General features: G+C 41.8%; 1 protein-coding gene across 1 annotated transcript in view; it reads right to left on the reverse strand.

Moving 5' to 3' along the window:
• The window catches only part of RASEF (RAS and EF-hand domain containing), a 91,514-nt gene that overhangs the window by 41,231 nt on the left and 29,636 nt on the right, over positions 1-20,647 (reverse strand). Inside the window, exons 2-4 of the mRNA XM_055578880.1 lie at positions 16,338-16,484; positions 13,513-13,603; positions 8,620-8,715 (exon numbers count right to left, since the gene is read on the reverse strand). Of these exons, the coding sequence (XP_055434855.1) occupies positions 8,620-8,715; positions 13,513-13,603; positions 16,338-16,484 (334 nt within the window). The remainder of the gene's footprint in view (positions 1-8,619; positions 8,716-13,512; positions 13,604-16,337; positions 16,485-20,647) is intronic.

Here is a 20,647-nt window from a genome sequence, read left to right on the forward strand (position 1 = left end):
TTCTGATCAGCATGAGATGGTAACTCATTGTGGTTTTGATTTGCATTTCTCTGATAATGAGTGATGTTGAGCATCTTTTCATGTATTTGTTAGCTAACTGTATGTCTTCTTTGGAGAAATGTCTGTTTAGTTCTTTGGCCCATTTTTTTGATTGGGTCGTTAATTTTTCTTATATTGAGCTGCATGAGCTGTTTGTATATTTTTGAGATTGATTCTCTGTCAGTTGCTTCATTTGCTATTATTTTCTCCCATTCTGAAGGCTGTCTTTTCATCTTCCTTATAGTTTCCTTTGTTGTGGAAAAGCTTTTAAGTTTAATTAGGTCCCATTTGCTTATTTTTGTTTTTATTTCCAATACTCTGGGAGGTGGGTCCTAGAGGATCCTGCTGTGATTTATGTCAGAGAGTGTTCTGCTTGTTTTCCTCTAGGAGTTTTATTGTTTCTGGTCTAACATTTAGATCTTTAATCCATTTTGAGTTTATGTTTGTGTATGGTATTAGAAAGTGTTCTAGTTTCATTCTTTTACAAGTGGTTGACCAGTTTTTCCAGAACCACTTGTTAAAGAGATTGTCTTTTCTCCATTGTATATTCTTGCCTCTTTTGTCAAAAACAAGGTGTACATAGGTTTGTGGATTTATCTCTGGGCTTTCTATTTTGTTCCATTGATCTGTATTTCTGTCTTTGTGCCAGTACCATACTGTCTTGATGACTAGCTTTGTAGTAACTTTGAAGTCAGGCAGGTTGATTCCTCCAGTGCCATTCTTCTTTTTCAAGATTGCTTTGACTATTTGAGGTTTTTTGTGCTTAAATACAAATTGTGAAATTATTTGTTCTAGTTCTGTGAAAAATATTATTGGTAGCTTGATAGGGATTGCACTGAATATATAGATTGCTTTGGGTAGTATACTCATTTTCACTATATTGATTCTTCCAATCCATGAACATGGTATGTTCTCCATCTATTTGTGTCCTCTTTGATTTCTTTCACCAGTGTTTTCTAGTTTTCTATACATAGGTCTTTTGTTTCTTTAGATAGATATATTCCTAAGTATTTTATTCTTTTCATTGCAATGGTGAACGGAATTGTTCCCTTAATCTATTATGGGCAGTGTGGGGTCAGTTCAGTTTAAGATAGTTCCTTGTTCCAGCTTGTACTTGTTCTCAAGGTCTATAGGCCCCCTCCAATCCATAGTCAATGTTTACTACAGGGTTTAATCTGTTGCATCTGTCACTTCCAGAGTAGTTCCCTCTTGTTTGTTTATTTTGCCTTCCTCTGTTTGCAAGTCTCTTCAGTCTCTAATTTCTGCCCTGACACAAGGGGAGAAAGGGGGTCACTTATTTAGGCTCACTTGTTCAGCTGTGTTGTGGGGAGGGAGGGACACTGCAAAAAAATATTGCTGGGTGTGTGTGGGGAGTGCTTGCAGTGTATGGACCACACTGGGTCTGTCACAGCTCAAGGCAGCATGTGCTTCCTGGGTCTACACTGCTCAGGCTCCAGCGTGCTCTGCAAGGGCACTGTCTGAAGTGGGCCCTACGTTTCATACATTTCCCAGGTCTAAGTCCGTCAGGTTCTCATGTACTCTGCAAGGGCATAATCATGGATTGGTGTGCATTTTGCACCCTTCCCAGGTCCGAGCAATTCAGGTGACCAGGTGCCTGGCGAGCACACTGTCCTGGGAGACCGTGCATCTTAATCACCCCCCTGGTCCCAGCCACTCAGGGTGCTTTGCGAGAGCATCATCTCAGCTGTGCCATGTTGTCTCCTCTGGGGAGCTGATCTCAGGCTGCAACCCTCCTGGCGGATGTCAACCATCCAGGATCCCATGAAGACATAGTTAGCAACTGGAAGCATGCTCACAGTTTGGTGGAAGATGCTGTCTCTGGGGCCGAGACTGTAGCAGCCCCTTGCCTTCCGGCTCTGGCTGTCACATGCCTGCCTCTGGGAGGATGGGGCGAAGGGGCTTGTGTGCAGCCAGCTAGCTCTCCTTTGGAATTCGTTCAATCCGTTGTTTTGTGAATGGGCCAGGCTGAACATTAGAGCTTTTGTGGGAAAGTTCTTTATTTTTTCTCTCTCTGGTGATCCCACAGTTCGGGTTGCTTACCTCAGGTTAGCTTCCTCAGATTGCCCTCAGGCATTTAGGCCCAGTCCTTACTTTAAGCACTGATGATACAGCCCACATCTCCCTGCCCAGTGCCCCACTCACTGGTGGTGGATGCAGGCGTCTGGGCTACTTCTCCACTGGCAGTTGCGGTTAGGCTTTGAACAAGCTATTAAACCTGGAACTCAATGTCCTCAGCTGTAAAAGTGGGAAACTTATACTTTCCTCAGACAAAGTTTGAGAATTCGATTTTCTTAAATAATGAAGAAGAGGGTTAATAAGCTACACAGTCAATAAAATGTCAGTTATTATGATTAGACAGGACAGTTTATTATTAATCCCATTTTACAGATGAGAAGCTAACCATCAGAATCATGAAGCCAATTGTCCCAGGTGTTACAGGAAGGAATAGACACAGCCTCAATAAAGACTCAGGTCTTATCACTCCTGACTCTTACTGTTCAGTGCCTTTTTGGTCTTCATCATTATGTTGTATGAGGGCAAGAAATTCTTGTGTCTCCTCTTTTTTTATTGAAATATTTATTTATTTATTTTTGGCTGTGTCAGGTCTTAGCTGTGCATGTGGGATCTTTGTTGTGGTGGGTAGGCTCCAGAGTGCTTGGGCTCAGCAGTTGCAGCCTGCATGCTTAGTTGCCCCATGGCATGTGGGATCTTAGTTCCCTGACCAGGGACTGAACATGTGTCCCTTGCAATGGCAGACAGATCTTAACCACTGGATCACCAGTGAAGTCCCTCTGTGTCTCCTCTTGCAAACATAATCTTAGTATAATGATTTGGGATGACATGGAAATAAGTAAGGACAGGGACTAGGAGAATCTATGACTCTAGCATAAAGCAAAGGATTGGTCCATTCAAATTCTGTAATACACGCATTGTATTATGGTCTAATGACCTCTGGAAATCACATATAAGGTTGACATTGATAATACTTTTCCAGGAAGAATGCTGGGGATAATTCTTAATATGTCAGAGGTTTAAATTACAATAACCCACAAAATACAGTTGTCACTTAATCTCATTCAGTATGAGCACTGAAAGGAGCATTAAAGGTTATCGTATGACCGATCAGAGAAGCAAAGTGATGTGCCCACATTCACAGTGCCACTTGCAGGGACGATTATTTTTTAAGTACCTATTTTCATTTTAGCTAAGATATTTCCATTAGTTATGGAGACAATCCACATGCAGGAAGTGAATCCAGTACTGTGCTGGAGACAATGTATATCAGCAGGTGAGAGCCTATTTATTTTAAGCATCTCTTCCCAAATTGCATTCAGTGATGTCAACTTGGCAGCTTGAAATTGGTAATGGTGGAAATATTTATACTATGGAAATTGGTAAATATCAGAAATACTCCTTCTTTTCTTCCCTTTCCAGGGCCTGCTTTTTTTTTCTTTTTTTTAGGCTGTGCCAGGTGTGGCATGTGGGATCTTAGCCCCATCTGGGATCTAACCCACAACCCCTGCAAGGGAAGCTCAGAGTCCTAACCACTGGACCACAGGGAAATTCCTCCAGAGCCTGTTGTTAAACACCTACCAGCAAACCACACGGTAAAATGGACCCTAATCTTTAGAAAACAAATAGAACAAAGGCCAAAACCAATCACACCTTTGCTTTCACTTCAACAGGTTCTCTCCCACCCTGTGCTCTGATCAGGGGTCCTCTAGATCTGGAACTTGCTACAGAGAAGAGAAATATTCATTTCATTTAATAAATATCCAGTGAATACATGTAACCTGTAGTAAGCTGGGTGAAGGACTACATGACCAGGAAAGACTGTTGCTGCTGTCATGAGAAGACAGTCCACCAGACACGTGGGACTCGAGGGCACTTGGTAAAGACATGGAAAGAAAACTGAGGTTTGATGGACAACTATTCAAGGGATCAGAAATATCCATTAGATCTATGCAAAAGATATGCTGCCCTTAGAACCCAAAGCAATTTATAGATTGAATGCAATCCCTATCAAGCTACCAACGGTATTCTTCACAGAGCTAGAACAAATAATTTCACAATTTGTATGGAAATACAAAAAACCTCAAATAGCCAAAGAAATCTTGAGAAAGAAGAATGGAACTGGAGGAATCAACCTGCCTGACTTCAGGCTCTACTACAAAGCCACAGTCATCAAGACGGTATGGTACTGGCACAAAGACAGAAATATAGATCAATGGAACAAAATAGAAAGCCCAGAGATAAATCCACGCACCTATGGACACCTTATCTTTGACAAAGGAGGCAAGAATATACAATGGATTAAAGACAATCTCTTTAAAAAGTGGTGCTGGGAAAACTGGTCAACCACTTGTAAAAGAATGAAACTAGAACACTTTCTAACACCATACACAAAAATAAACTCAAAATGGATTAAAGATCTAAACGTAAGACCAGAAACTATAAAATTCTAGAGGAGAACATAGGCAAAACACTCTCCAACATACATCACAGCAGGATCCTCTATGACCCACCTCCCAGAATATTGGAAATAAAAGCAAAAATAAACAAACGGGACCTAATTAAACTTAAAAGCTTCTGCACAACAAAGGAAACTATAAGCAAGGTGGAAAGACAGCCTTCAGAATGGGATAAAATAATAGCAAACGAAGCAACTGACAAACAACTAATCTCAAAAATATACAAGCAACTCCTACAGCTCAATTCCAGAAAAATAAATGACCCAATAAAAAAATGGGCCAAAGAACTAAACAGACATTTCTCCAAAGAAGACATACAGATGGCTAACAAACACATGAAGAGATGCTCAACATCACTCATTATCAGATCAGATCAGATCAGATCAGTAGCTCAGTCATGTCTGACTCTTTGCGACCCCATGAATCACACCACGCCAGGCCTCCCTGTCCATCACCAACTCCCGGAGTTCACTCAGACTCACGTCCATTGAGTCAGTGATGCCATCCAGCCATCTCATCCTCTGTTGTCCCCTTCTCCTCCTGCCCCCAATTCCTCCCAGCATCAGAGTCTTTTCCAATGAGTCAACTCTTCGCATGAGGTGGCCAAAGTACTGGAGTTTCAGCTTTAGCATCATTCCTTCCAAAGAACACCCAGGGCTGATCTCCTTCAGAGTGGACTGGTTGGATCTCCTTGCAGTCCAAGGAACTCTCAAGAGTCTTCTCCAACACCACAGTTCAAAGCATCAATTCTTCGGCACTCAGCCTTCTTCACAGTCCAACTCTCACATCCATACATGACCACAGGAAAAACCATAGCCTTGACTTGCCGGGAGCCGGCGAGAGACATTCCACTCATGACAAAGGTCATGAGGAAGGAGGCTCGACATACGCAAAGGCGGGATCGAGCCTCGGGAGTGCCCCCGGATATTCTCGAGCATCTACCCCCAAAAAACCAGAGTCTGCCTACTTTATTGATTTGTGCTCTCACCTCTGACTTTACTGGGGGCTGTCCCCCACCATCATCTCGCTCTCTCTGTCAAAGAGCTAACTTACAGCTCCAATTAATAAAGTTCCTGGGCAATTAGGAGTGTTTAAATCCAAACCCCTCAGATGGCTCTCTAACTCGCCTGACAAGTTTACCCGGACACCTACAGCTATGCATACGATTGTTTACAGTCTCCCAGCCTCGAGAGGCATGGGAAGCTTAAGATATTCAAATAGCTTAGAGCCTCTCAGAGAGTTAGAAACTGTCAGAATAAAACTAGTAAAAGATTTCATTGATGAGCCAATGTTTGTTGCCAAGTTTTCACATCCCCTGAATTGTATCCTTGAATGTGTATTAATTAATATAGTTGGTATGTAGAAAAAATAAGTAGTGGCCTTGGTGTTAGTAACTTTAGACCCTTAAGGTAATAAATTCTTTCCTTTGTAAACCCATTACACCTCCGCCCTATAGGAAGGCAATTTTATCTTGGAAGATGGCGCCAAACCTTAAAATAATTACTCTTAGAGAAAATAAGTCTTTGTTGATAAGTCCTTGTCAAGAGTCATAAAATGTTAATAGGCCTTCTGGCCAGAAGATGATGTAAATCACCTAAACCATTTGTATACAATAAATTTGCAGGAAAGAAACCCTGGTTTTTGATAAGCATCAAAGACTGCTGACTTTGCATCCCCTATTATCCTCTATGTGTAACTTAGGGTATAAAAGCCCCTGTTGAAAATAAAGCTATGGGCCTTGCTCACCAACGCTTGGTCTCCCCATGTCATTCTTCCCTTTAACTTCCAGCTGAGTGTCCATCTGGAGCGCGGATATCCTCTGCGACCATTTATTTGCCTGGGCTTCTAAGACCCACTCGAGAAGGTGTCTAAGGTGGGGCACCTTCCGCTATTCGAGAGGGTGCCTGCGGCCTCCGTGGTCAGAGCTAACCTGGTGTCACGGGTTATATTGATTTTCCGCGTAAACCAAGCCACTCAGCTTCTTTTCTCCACTGAATTTTCCTACTGAGCTATCCTCATTCTATTACTCTTTATTATTTCTAATTAACATTTGAATAGGTCGCCTAGCCGTCTCTCCTTCGAATACCCTGGATCAGCCGGGGCTGGACCTCGGCATTGACTAGCTGGACCTTTGTTGGCAAAATAATGTCTCTGCTTTTGAATATGCTATCTAGGTTGGTCATAACTTTCCTTCCAAGGAGTAAGCGTCTTTTAATTTCATGGCTGCAGTCACCATCTGTAGTGATTTTGGAGCCCCGAAAAATAAAGTCTGACACTGTTTCCACTGTTTCCCCATCTATTTCCCATGAAGTGATGGGACCGGATGCCATGATCTTCGTTTTCTGAATGTTGAGCTTCAAGCCAACTTTTTCACTCTCCACTTTCACCTTCATCAAGAGGCTTTTTAGTTCCTCTTCACTTTCTGCCATAAGGGTGGTGTCATCTGCATATCTGAGGTGATTGATATTTCTCCCGGCAATCTTGATTCCAGCTTGTGTTTCTTCCAGTCCAGCGTTTCTCATGATGTACTCTGCATGTTAAGTTAAATAAACAGGGTGACAATATACAGCCTTGATGAACTCCTTTTCCTATTTGGAACCAGTCTGTTGTTCCATGTCCAGTTCTAACTGTTGCTTCCTGACCTGCAAAAACTGCATACAAATTTCTCAAGAGGCAGATCAGGTGGTCTGGTATTCCCATCTCTTTCAGAATTTTCTACAGTTGATTGTGATCCACACAGTCAAAGGCTTTGGCATAGTCAATAAAGCAGAAATAGATGTTTTTCTGGAACTCTCTGTTTTTTCCCATGATCCAGCGGATGTTGGCAATTTATCTCTGGTTCCTCTGCCTTTTGTAAAACCAGCTTGAACATCAGGAAGTTCACGGTTCATATACTGCTGAAGCCTGGCTTGGAGAATTTTGAGCATTACTTTACTAGCATGTGATATGAGTGCAATTGTGGGGTAGTTTGAGCATTCTCTGGCATTGCCTTTCTTTGGGATTGGAATGAAAACTGACCTTTTCCAGTCCTGTGGCCACTGCTGAGTTTTCCAAATTTGATGGCATATTGAGTGCAATATTTCTCATTATCAGAGAAAGGCAAATCAAAACCACTATGAGGTACCATTTCACGCCAGTCAGAATGGCTGCTATCCAAAAGTCTACAAACAATAAATGCTGGAGAGGGTGTGGAGAAAACGGAACCCTCTTACACTGTTGGTGGGAATGCAAACTAGTACAGCCACTATGGAGAACAGTGTGGAGATTCCTTAAAAAACTGGAAATAGAACTGCCTTATGACCCAGCAATCCCACTGCTGGGCATACACACCGAGGAAACCAGAATTGAAAGAGACACGTGTACCCCAATGTTCATCGCAGTACTGTTTATAATAGCCAGGTCATGGAAGCAACCTAGATGTCCATCAGCAGATGAATGGATAAGAAAGCTGTGGTACATATACACAATGGAGTATCATTCAGCCATTAAAAAGAATACATTTGAATCATTTCTAATGAGGTGGATGAAACTGGAACCTATTATACAGAGTGAAGTAAGCCAGAAAGAAAAACACCAATACAGTATACTAACGCATATATATGGAATTTAGAAAGATGGTAACAATAACCCTGTATACGAGACAGCAAAAGAGACACTGATGTATAGAACAGTCTTTTGGACTCTGTGGGAGAGGGAGAGGGTGGGATGATTTGGGAGAATGGCATTGAAACATGTAAAATATCATATATGAAATGAGTCGCCAGTCCAGGTTTGATGCATGATACTGGATGCTTGGGGCTGGTGCCCTGGGACGACCCAGAGGGATGGTACGGGGAGGGAGGAGGGTTCAGGATGGGGAACACGTGTATACTTGTGGCGGATTCATGTTGATATATGGCAAAACCAATACAATATTGTAAAGTTAAAAAATAAAATTAAAAAAAAAATTCTTGCCAAGGAGTCCAATTTGATTCTGATATCTGATCCATCCACAGCTTCAATATGATCCCCTATGTTTTTAGTTGCTAAAAATTTAGACATACTGAGATACTGAAGCTATCCCTCAGTCGAGCTGCCCTATACCTACCTTCTTGAGTTTCTTTATAGTCACCTGTAGGTCTCCTACTTCTGTTTCATATTGACGCCTGAGGTCACTGAGGGCTTCCTCAGCTTTGCGTTTTTCCTGGGGGGAAAAAAAAACACAACAAAACCAACTTGTTGATTTAAATAGGCTTTTCAAAATACTATAGGTGAGAACATTTTGTGTCAAACCAAGAGAGTTGGACTATAAAGAAAGCTGGGCGCCAAAGAATTGATGCTTTTGAACTGTGGTGTTAGAGAAGACTCTTGAGAGTCCCTTGGACTGCAAGGAGATCCAACCAGTCCATCCTAAAGGAAATCAGTCCTGAATGTTCATTGGAAGGACCGATGTTGAAGCTGAAATGCCAATACTGTGGCTACCTGATGCGAAGAGCAGACTCATTGGAAAAGACCCTTATGCTGGGAAAGATTGAAGGCCTGAGGAGAAGGGGATGACAGAAGATGAGATGGTTGGATGGCATCACCGACTCAATGGACATGAGTTTGAGTAAACTCTGGAGTTGCTGATGGACAGGGAGGCCTGGTGTGCTGCAGTCCATGGGGTTGCAAAGAGTCAGACATGACTGAGTAACTGAACTGAACTGAACTGAAGGGTGATTCCAAATATTCTACACAGAGATGGGGAGAAGGCATAAGGGACGTAACCAAACTTAAGATGCCCAGCACTTCCAGAATGGAAACCTACAAGAGTGAAGGAACTGCGGAATCCTACAACCTATATACACACATTACCTGGGGTGACACCTCTAAGGCCACTACTTGATTTTGATAGAGGGCTGTAGCACATTGATTAACTAGCTAATTAAATACTGCTATGTTTAATGAAAAGCTCTGGCTCAGCCAAGGGCCCCATCACTTGCCCGAGTCCCATCATGTTATCAGGACTCAGGAAGACCTGGTGTGTTCACTGTTTTTCCAAGAGTCTCCCTGGGCTTCCCTGGTGGCTCAGATGGTAAATAATCCACCTGTAATGCAGGAGACCCAGGTTTGATCCCTGGATTGGGAAGATCCTCTGGAGGAGGGCATGGCTACCCACTCCAGTATTCTTGCCTGGAGAATCCCATGGATAGAAGAGCCTGCTGGGCTACAGTCCATGGGGGTCACAAAGAGCTGGATACAGCTGAGTGACTAACACTACTACTATACCTTATTTAAATACAAATCACACCAACTGCAAATTTCCATGCAAAGTGCTGCTCACAGGCTGGTACTTCTCATATGTATTGCCCCTGGTGCAGAGAATGGCAAAAGGGCACCTCTGGAGGTCAGGGGCTGTAGCTCTCATGAGCCTAAATAGCTCTTAATTTTCTTTTTCTCTTAACATATTGTGGAATTTTATATCCTGTGTTCTGTATTCAAATAAAGTTTTAAGTTTATAATGTAAAACTGAGTGTAATAAGACCTAAATAAACAGAGAATATATCAAGTTTGTAGATCATTCATTGTTATTAAGATGCCAATTCTCCTCCAATTGATCTATAGATGCAATGAAGTCCAGCCAAACCCCAGCAGAGTTTTTTTTTTTTTTTTCTTTTAAGAAACTGACAACCTGAGTCTTGGAGAAGGAAATGTCAACCTGTTCCAGTATTCTTGCTTGCAGAATTCCATCGACAGAGGAGCCTGGAAGGCTACGGTCCATGGGGTCGCAAAGAGCCGGACACAACTTAGCGATTAAACAACAAACAACAACCTGATTCTATGGAAATTGAAGACCTAAAATAGAAACTTTGAAAAAGAACAAACCTGAAGAATTAATTTTATTTGATTTCAAGACTTATTTATGAAGCAACAGTCATCAAGACAATGCAATACCAGCATTGTTGCCATTGTTGTTCAGTCGCCGAGTCGTGTCCAACTTTTTGTGACCCCATGGAACAGAATGGAAAGCCCAGAAATAAACCCAACACAGATAAAAATGATTTTGGACAAAGTGCAAAGGCAGTTCAACTGAGAACAGATAGTATTTTCAACAAATGGGCTGAAACAATTAGATATGCACATGCAAAAAAATATGAACTTTGATCCATACCTTGCGAAATGGATCCTAAATGTGAAACCTAAAACAATAAAACTCATAGAAGAAACATGGGAGAAAAATCATTGCAACCTTGGGGTAGGCAAAGATTTCTTAAATATCAAAAGCAGGATACATGAAAGAAAAAGCTGACAAACTGGACTAAAAAAAACCCTGGCTGGGGATTTAAGAACCCACACATTTTGCCCTGTGCGTGGCGAAATGAAAAAAAGAAAAAGAAGACAACCAAACGGAGTTTTAAAAATGAACAAAATATTCTGACAGATGCTTCACTGGAGAAGACACCAAATGGTTCTGACAAGGAGGAGCCGAGAGGGAGGCATGACACAGGGGCATGGAAAGCAGTAGTACGTGAATGTAACCATTACCTTGACTGTGATGGTGGTTCCTCAGTATATACATAAATCTCATCATATTCTACTCCTTGAGTATATACCATTTATTGCCTGCCCATTACACCTCCAGAAAGCTGTTAAAGCATATTTTTTTAAAAACCCTAATTGACACAATGGGATAAATACTACCTGTGCAAGAGGAGTCAAGGTCAGGAGGAGGTGAATGTGGCTGGAGGACTATGGCAGGGCACTGGGGAGAAGGGAAGGCTTTCTCTGAGCTTTGCAAAATTTAGGAAAGTGGAAAGGAGTCATCAAGGCCAAGAAAACAGCTGGAGTGAAAGCAGAGCAATGAGCCGTGGAGAGCCAGGCGAGACATGCTTAGTAGAGGTAAGTTACGGAAAGTCTTCAATCAGCCTAGACATGTTATTCCAGACAGACTAAGAGACTGGGACAGACTAACAAACAGGTGTCATCCCACGGTCAAAGGAGCTCTGTTGGCAGCGTGTGCTGAGGTTTTCAGAGACTGTGTCCGAGCAGTGACTCACTGGCTGCGTATGCCATTTCTGTGGAACACAGCAACGCTGCTGTGGATGCCACGTATGCACCGCCCCTGTACCAGAGCCAAGGAAAGCGAGGAAGACGTTATAATGAACAAAACATGAAGTTGTAACGGGTGGCCTGTGGTCAGGTATCCACTGTGTGCTAGTCTGTGCTTAGTCATGTCTGACTGTTTGCAACCCTATGGACTGTAGCCCACCAAGCTCCTCTGTCCATAGAATTTTCCAGACAGGAATACTGGAGCAGGTTTCCATTTCCTACTCCAGGGGAGCTTTCCCACCCAGGGATCAAACCAGCATCTCTCTGTCTCCTGCACTGGCAGGAGGATTCTTTACCACTGTACCACCTGGGAAGCCTGGGTATCCATTACCAACAACCAATTTGGGAAATGCTTAGCTGGATGAGGCAGAGATTTATTGCAGAACAAAACATGTGCTTGATATGTGCAATGAATGAATGAATGCAGATTAAATGGCTGGAGAGGGGAAAGGCAGAAAAATTAGGATGTTATTGTTTTTAGACTAGAAAGATAAAGGGCTAACAAAAGAATGAGATAACCATTACATTAACCCTGGACCATGGACTCTGAGCCATTTACATGATATCCAAACAGTTATTAAATGTGTTATTAAGAGATAGGAGAACAAAGAGACCTGAAGGCATATATGTGGTAAAGCAAAGCAAGGTGAAGAATCTGAAAGGTCATAAGGTATACAGAGCAATGGGAAAGAGGAGAATGGTAACACCCATGGTGCCCCTATCACACCTCAGCACTAGGCTAGGCATGTATATAGACCATCAGGCTCCACCCTCCTTAAAGCAGGTTGGTGGCTTATCCTATCTAAAGTTGGAACAACAAAGGCTCAGAGGCTAGGTAATTTTTCCAGTGCCACTTAACTGAGATGGGGCAGGGCTGGGAGGCAAACTAAGGCCTGCGGTTTAGTTGCTAAGTCCTGTCCGACTCTTGTGACCCCTGGACTGTAGCCCGCCAGGCTCCTCTGTCCATGGGATTCTCCAGGCAAGAATACTGGAGTGGGTTGCCATGCATTCCTCCAGGGGATCTTCCCAGCTTAGGAATCAAACCCACATCTCCTCTATTGCAGGTCTATCAGAGGCCAATACCCAGGCCCTTCTCACTCAATTTTCTCCTCAGAGTTAATGGGGAAAATGAACAGAAAAAAGAGAACGTGCAACCTAACATTAGCTACTCAAAGAAATATGTCTCTTTTCTGTTTGCAGTAAACATTAATCACTCAAATATATTTTATGAGGAAGAAAGACAATTATTTCTCCTATGGAAGTCACTAAAGGTAACACCCAACTTCCAACTATGAGAGTTCCTGTATTGATAAGTAAAAGCATATCCCACCGTAACAGTGTTTTAACTTCATTGTAATCTAGATTTATTTACTTTATATTATTTATTTATTTGACTGCCCCAGGTCTTAGTTGCGGCATGTGGGATCTAGTTCCCTGACCAGAGATCAAACTTGGGCCCTCTGTATTGGAAGCTTGTAGCCTTAGTCACTGGACCCCAGGGAAGTCCTTGTAATCTAGATTTAAAGCAGTAGTGGCCATGGGCTGAGAGACAGTGGTATTAAGGGTGAAGCCAACCTCCCCTACAAAGATGGCTTCTCCTTTAGGCCTCAGCTCTCTTGTCCCATCTTCAAGGAGGTCCCTGACCTCCAAGTCTGAAGCAGCTTGTCTACCACACATGATGTTTCTTTACTGAGCTTGTTGCCATCTGAAATTAGCCCCTTTATTTGACTGCTTATTGTCTCTCTGTTTGTTTTTCCTTAATCTATCCCCCTCAAAACCACCACCAACAAAGCCCTTGTTGAGAGTGCCTGTGGCAATCTGGATGTGCTGTACCCAGAGAATGCCCTGTGCCCTGTACATAAAAGGTAGTCCAAGGATTCATTGCATAAACAGGCCAGTCCCACAAACTCACATCTTTCCGTGTCTTGTGTTCTGCAGCCTGAATCCTCTGATCCATTTCCTCTTCCAGCTCACTCAACTGCATGGCTGCCTTGTCCTGGGCTCTGAAATTCAAGAGGGTACACACCTTTTCATTATACTCTTGGCCTTGCAGCATGAAGAGAAAATTCTGACCTCAGCTATTTCAAGCTATTTTACAGATGAGAAACATACCATTTAAAATAATATTCCCCATTCCTTCCACATAATAAAGTGAGATTGGCAATTGGACCAGCTGGGTGTAAAGGGACATTGAAACTAGATATTAAATAAATGGAACAGAATAGATTAAATGGTATTAAACTATACTGTAGCAAAGAACAGAGAAAGATACCAGATTACTGAGAGGCTCTCAGTAAATTCTGAAAATCTTTTTTGCTGCTGAGCTACAACACCGGATTTAAAAAAAAAAAAACCCTCCATGGATAGATACGATTCTGAAATTTTATTACATGAAACACACAATGCTATATGCTATAGTTAAATGGGAAAAAAGATCTCAAAAATTATTTCTAGTCAGTTTCCTAAAGTTTTGCAATGTAGATATTGTTGGCCTTTAGAAAATTCCTGTTTCTTTTATGAATATAATCAATGAATCATATTTCTGTGGGGGCAGAGCATACTGAATTGCCAAAAAGTTAGAAACAGGAAAATTTCTTTGAGATGATGTTCAGATAGTTTTATTTAATAATTGTCTAGTATGAAGACATCTGTCACTTTACAATAATTGAGGCTTCAGATTAAGCCCTAAAATTTTTTTTTTGTTCTATTTCAGCTCTATGTCCAATTATCTAAATTTTCACATGCATATGTCTTGCCTACTCAACTAGATTGTGACTTAAAGCAGCCACCATGAGACTTAGAGTCAATTTACTTGCCCCAATGATATGGTGTTGATAAAAGGAGAAACAGGATTCAGTAGAAGGCCTTTGTCTTCCAGTCTAATGGCTTCCACCACACCATCCTACCTGCTTTTAATTCATTTACCCCCTCTCATACAATTTGCTCATTAGTTTAATTTCTACAAAAGGTTCCAAACAAGCATTGATGGGTGGAGGGAAGACCCCAAAGTAAAATTCTGGGTGACTTATCACTGTTTTCTGCTCCCGTTAACTTCCTCCTCACCTTACAGCCCGCTGAGGTTATGTTAATCAAGTTTGGACTGTCATCTAGTTTTAGTCTGTTTACAAACACTTGCTATTTCAAATGCAGGCACCATGTATCTCCACAGAAACTTTCAGGTTTTATTGGTCAGCTCTGGGACTGTAAGTAGCTAAGTCACACATTTGTTTCTCCCTTTATATGTTCATTTTCCTCAGCCATTCCTTCTAGACATCCAGTGCCAAACATCTGGGCATTCAGGACTGCTCCTGAATGTGTCCCCTCTGCCTTCTTTACTTCTGAACAACTCTTTTTTTCTTTCTTTCATTTTTTTTTTGGAGGGTTAAATCAGGGTAGTCTATAATGACACATTGTTTGCCCCATAAGACTCAGTCAGTCAGTCAGTCAGTTTAGTCGCTCAGTGGTGTCCAACTCTTTGCGACCCCATGGCAGTAAGACTCAACTCCCAGTAATGTGTCCAGCATGTTGGGAATGCCCACTTTAACCTTAGTCCAGGACTCCTACTAGGACACTGGGAATCCTTTCTTCAGATGCAAGGGTGGAGTAAAAAGACTGAGGCCCTCCCCCAACCCAAAACACATGAGGACGGATGGTCCTTAGTCAAGAAGGTAAGAGAATGTTTACAGGAGTCACCTAAACACCTCAGTGAGGTTTCTGTCAGCTCAGAGAAGCGGCCTTTAAGAGGCCTTGTGCTTAGACCAGAGCCTGACTTCGGCTCCCACGCACAGAAGTAGAGGGGAGAGACGCCCCAAGAGTTCCACTCCCTCTACAGCAGAGAGCAGCCTGGCTGAGAAGGAGAACAGAGGGGAGAGAATGCCATTCTTTCTTCCTGATGGCTTTACACAGGACTATCCTTACAGGCCACCTGTGTGAATGTGTGTATATCTATGTGTGTCCCATGTATCTGTGTGGGTACATGTACATACAGGGAGTGAGTGTGTTTTCACTGATGTTTGGATTGTAACATATAAATTATATTGCAAATATAAATTTTTCTTTGGCACTGCATTGCTGTTAAAACCGTTAAGAAAGTCTGTGTGAGCCAGCTGTGGCTTTCATAAACTCTCTGATGGGAGTCAGGGGCTAGAGGTTTTCAGGTTTTCAGTTTAAGCTGGTGAGGAGGGCTAGAGAGAGGGAAAGGAGCACTGCTGAGCACTCGCCATGTGGTAAGCCCAGTGCCAAGGGCATCACCCATGACTCACCCACGAAGTCTCCACACCCTGAGGATGTGAAAATTTATAGCCTCACTTTGCAGATGCAGAACCTGAGACTCAGGGAGAGTAAGTAACCCACCCAGAGTCACTCCCCTGTCAGCGACAAGGTCAGGCTTCAAATGAAGTCTCTGCCTGTCTCTCTCTGGATGAAAAGTTTCCTGTAGGTTTCAAGTGGCTGGATATAAGATAATGGAACTCTTTGAACAGTTCTGTATGGATCACAGCCCTTGAAAGGTTTATACGATAGGATCATGGGGACATGCTGATGGACTGCTGGCTGACGCTACAAAGTACTGCCAGACTCAGCTTCCCTCGTGCTGGTTTAGTTCAGAAGGCTCCAGATTCCTCAGGTTTGGGCAGTCCCCCCATATCATAACATGATAATGTTTCATCTTTGCGCCACTCAGTCAGAGAGCCATTTAAAGGACCCCTTCTGCCATGGAGAGAGGAAAGACTTTAATACCTCTTCACTGCAATGGCCAGGTTTTCCATTTCTGTGCTCTGAAGTTTGATCTCACGGATAAAGTTCTTTATAACATGTTCATATGGTTGAATGAGTCTTGGCTCCACGAGGTTGATGTTTTGATACAAGGTACTGACTTGCTCTTTTCTGTCCAAAAAAAATTAAATTAAAAATTAAATAAAACCAAGTAAAAAAATTCAAATTTCAGAATATGTTTCAGAAAGAGATATATAAGAACCAAGGAAGAAAAATGTAACAACAGAATGACCAGAATGGAGGGAAAACAGAAGTCAGAGATATTAATGCATTATTCTACATATTATTATTAAACAGTGAACAGCAACTTCATTTTTTCCCAGCTTTATTATGATTGACAAATAAAAACTGTATATATTTAGGTTGTTCAATATGATTATAAAAGGTGTACAATGTGTACAAAGTGGTGATTTAATATCAGAAGATGGAGGCCTTCTTCACAGGGAAGGTCTGATCAGATCAGATCAGGTCTGATAGAGAAGGATATTTTTTGTCACTGCTGGCTATTTCCTTTCTTTCACACAGAGTTATAGAAAAAAATTTGGCAACCAACTAATTGCTTATAACATGTTCCACCAACCCTGATAAGATGTATTTCAGACTTTATGATCATAAAAGTACATACACCTATCATTTTATAGTCAGTTAAAAATTATTTCATTTATTTATATGTGACAATCCTCATACCTGTTATTATTTGTAAAAGCCAAATATTTTGGGGTCATTTCAAAAGAAAAACTGGCAAGACTGGGCAGCTGATCTGCTAGGGGACAAAGGACTGAGTCAGTGAGGCTAATGGTGTCCTTGACCCAAGTCTGGGAGCTCACATGCTGAGTAATACCGAGGGAAGACCATGTGAAGACATGGTTAGACGGCCAGTGACAAGCCAAGGGGAGAGGCTCTCACCTCCAACCCTCCAATACCTTGATCTTAAACTTCCAGCCTTCAGAATTGAGAGAAAATAAATCTCTCTTGTTTAGGCCACCCAGTCAGAAATATTTGCTATCAGAAATTCCTAGGCAACCATAGCAAACAGTGAAAGTTTCCAAGGTCATACACTGAATGGTGGAGTTGGGATTCAAACTCAATTTGATACTACAGATCACATGGCCAACCATTACATTATATTGCTTCCTAGTGGTGTCAGACATCTGAAACTTGGCAGAAGAAATGGGATTCAAACTCATTCCAATAACTATGAAACACTGCAAAGTGTCAGGTATACATTAACCCGAAGCTTAGTTAAGCATGGCCCTGAGGTGTGTCCATGTAGCTATAAACTCTCCCAGGGTTTGCTCTTAAAAATAAACTGCTTGATGTGTGTAGAGGCCAATTATGATCCAAAAGAATGGCTCATGTGAAGTATTATTAATAAATCTGCAGGAATATGTCAATTTATTTGGTGATACGAGGTACTCATTCCTATCAGAGCTGAGTACAAACACTGCCCACAGTAGTGAGCCTTATATTAAAGGGCAGCAAAAAAAAAAAAAAAGTCTACTTTTAGATTGTCCTGTACTTTAACGGATCACTAACTTCTTTACCTTTTTTCGTTTACTGACTACCAGTGGTATACAAAGCATTAAAACTTTCTTGTTAATAGGAACCTGCCTGTGAAGGATGGCCATTAAGATGGTGCTCTGTGACAACCTAGAGGGGTGGGATAGGGAAGGAGGTTCAAGAGGGAGGGGACATATGTATACCTATGGCTGATTCATGTTGATATATGGCAGAAACCATCACAATATTGTAATTATTCTCCAATTAAAAATAAAATAAAAAAAACAGATAGTCACCAAGAGTCCTTATCTCTTGGATAACTGCACAGCAATAAAATGTTCAGAAGTAGATGTCTCATAAGATTCCCTGAATTTCTGAAAATTTCTAAAATAAGAAAGAAGCATAATATATGTACATTCTCTTGGGTCCTTTGCTGGTCCTGGTATTACACAGAATGTCAGAAATAGTTTACAGTGAAGCGTACAAATAGGTTAATTGTAGGAATGTCTGCCATTAGCAGGAAATATGTTACATGGTTAACATATTTCATATGAATGAAACATGATACATAGTTGTATCAGGGACTAGCTGGGATCTACCCTGCTTCTTTTTTTTTCTTTAATTAATTAATTAATTTTAATTGGAAGCTAATTACTTTACAACACTGTAGTGGTTTTTGCCATACATTGACATGAATCAGCCATAGGTGTACATGTGTTCCCCATCCTGAACCCCCCTCCCACCTCCCTCCCCATCCCATCCCTCAGGGTCATCCCAGTGCACCAGCCCTGAGCACCCTGTCTCATGCACGGAACCTGGACTGGCAATCTATTTCAGTTCTAATGAGGTGGATGAAACTGGAGCCTCTTATACAGAGTGTAGTAAGTCAGAAAGAAAAAACACCAATACAGTATATTAATACATATATATGGAATTTAGAAAGATGGTAACAATGACCCTGCTTCTTTTTATAGGGGAGAACTGATTCTTCAGCACCTAAGGCAGGTAGGCTGGAGCCATAGTTGTGGCCCATGGAATGGGAACAGAAATGATGTGTTTGCCACTTCTGTGCTTGGCTGCTAAAATCCTTTGTAAGATGCTAGCTCGAAGTTAGCTGATATTCATTCTCATTATCTCTTTCTTGTATCTATTTTGCTTGCACTCTCACACCCCTGCCCTATTTCCTCCCCACCCCCACCACTATCTGTCTCCTCCTTTGCCTCTCTCCTCCTTTCCTCACCCTCGCAGCTGAAGTGAAAATCTCTAGCATGGCCAAACACGTGATGAAATGTGTTTGGATCACCTCACTGAAAGACACTGCCTGACTACATCAATCTTCCCAACATGAGAGAAAGAAGTTAGTATTTTGTAGAGCTTAAGACTTGGAAGTTCTTTGTAAAAGTCAACTTGGACTTAAAAAGTTGGCATTACACTTTCCTATTTTGTTTTTTTAATCATCATCTTCCATATTAAATTACCTTCTTCCTTCCTTCCTTGATAGCTTCATATTAACTAAACAATAAAGCTTCTATGACGAAGGTAAATCTTTACTGCTACCATCTACTCTCTTTCAAAGGAATAAAAGACTATTCTGAAGCATTTATATAGTGAAGCAGACATTTATTAAGCTCCTTGTATATGTAGTCCTGGGGTGATCTCAGCATTTACATGTACTAGTCACTTAACGTTCATGACAACACTATGAAGACGTTATCACTGGTATGCTATTCACCACAGACGAAAGGAGGTAAGTACCATCCTGGTCTCAGAGCCAGGATTCCAATTCACCCCACCTGGCTCCAGAGTCTAGCTCTCAGGGAAGAACTATCTCTAGGCCTAGAGTAAGCACTAATGTGCTGTTCAAGGGTCCAAAGGGCATACTTCCAAGAAAAAATATTGATGTACCAAGATGTTTTGAAAATTATTTTAGAGGAAGATAGGTATTACCACTATAAGGACCATCTATATTACAAAGGGACTCCTTTAAAGAATGAAGGCATGACTAAGACTAAGATGAGATAACCTTACCAATTCTTATTTACCTAAAGCTATTCGGGGAAAGCACTACTGTACACAGGGGGCACACTTCCAACTCCCCCTCCTTTTGCCCGCTTGCTTCATCTAGTCCGTATCTGTGAAACTAGAGAACCACTGGGATTATGCCAAGAGACTTGAATGAAGTGCAGTTGGAGATTTTCATACCTGATGCAAAAAACAAAACAAAAACAAAAAATACTTTATCTGAACAAAAGATGATACGTGGTCCCTCTATGTAAGACCCTGTATAGGCAGCTAAACACCTATGGATTCTTCAGTTCAGCAGGCTGGGCGCCATTACTTGGTGCCAAGACAGTCTTTTGTTCTGCTGCCAAGAGGACAGGAGCCCCCAGCGTCCTCACTCCTGACGTCAAAGTTTAGACAAGCAGACCGCACGACAGTGTACACATAGCTCTTGTTTTCTCCTGGCCCTGACCCAGGGTGGCACCTCTGGGTGCTAAGAGGGGTGCCCAGTAGTGACAAGGCTCTGAACATTTTGAATTCATTAAATCCAGGATCTCATATAAGACAACTGGGCTTGGATTCACAAACACCGTGCAGACCTGTTTACAGGTGTAGTGGACAAATACTGGGTAAAAATTTAGGGTTGGGTTGTATGCGTTAGTCAGCCAAGATGAAAAACGGTTTTTTTCTTCTGTTTAGAGAGAGTTACTCACTAAAAATTATCTAATTTATATGTTAAGGAAAGAGATCAGATGAAGTGAGAAAAACACGCC

This window comes from Bubalus kerabau, chromosome 4 (genome assembly GCF_029407905.1).
Source record: "Bubalus kerabau isolate K-KA32 ecotype Philippines breed swamp buffalo chromosome 4, PCC_UOA_SB_1v2, whole genome shotgun sequence".
NCBI classification, from domain to species: Eukaryota; Metazoa; Chordata; class Mammalia; order Artiodactyla; family Bovidae; genus Bubalus; species Bubalus kerabau.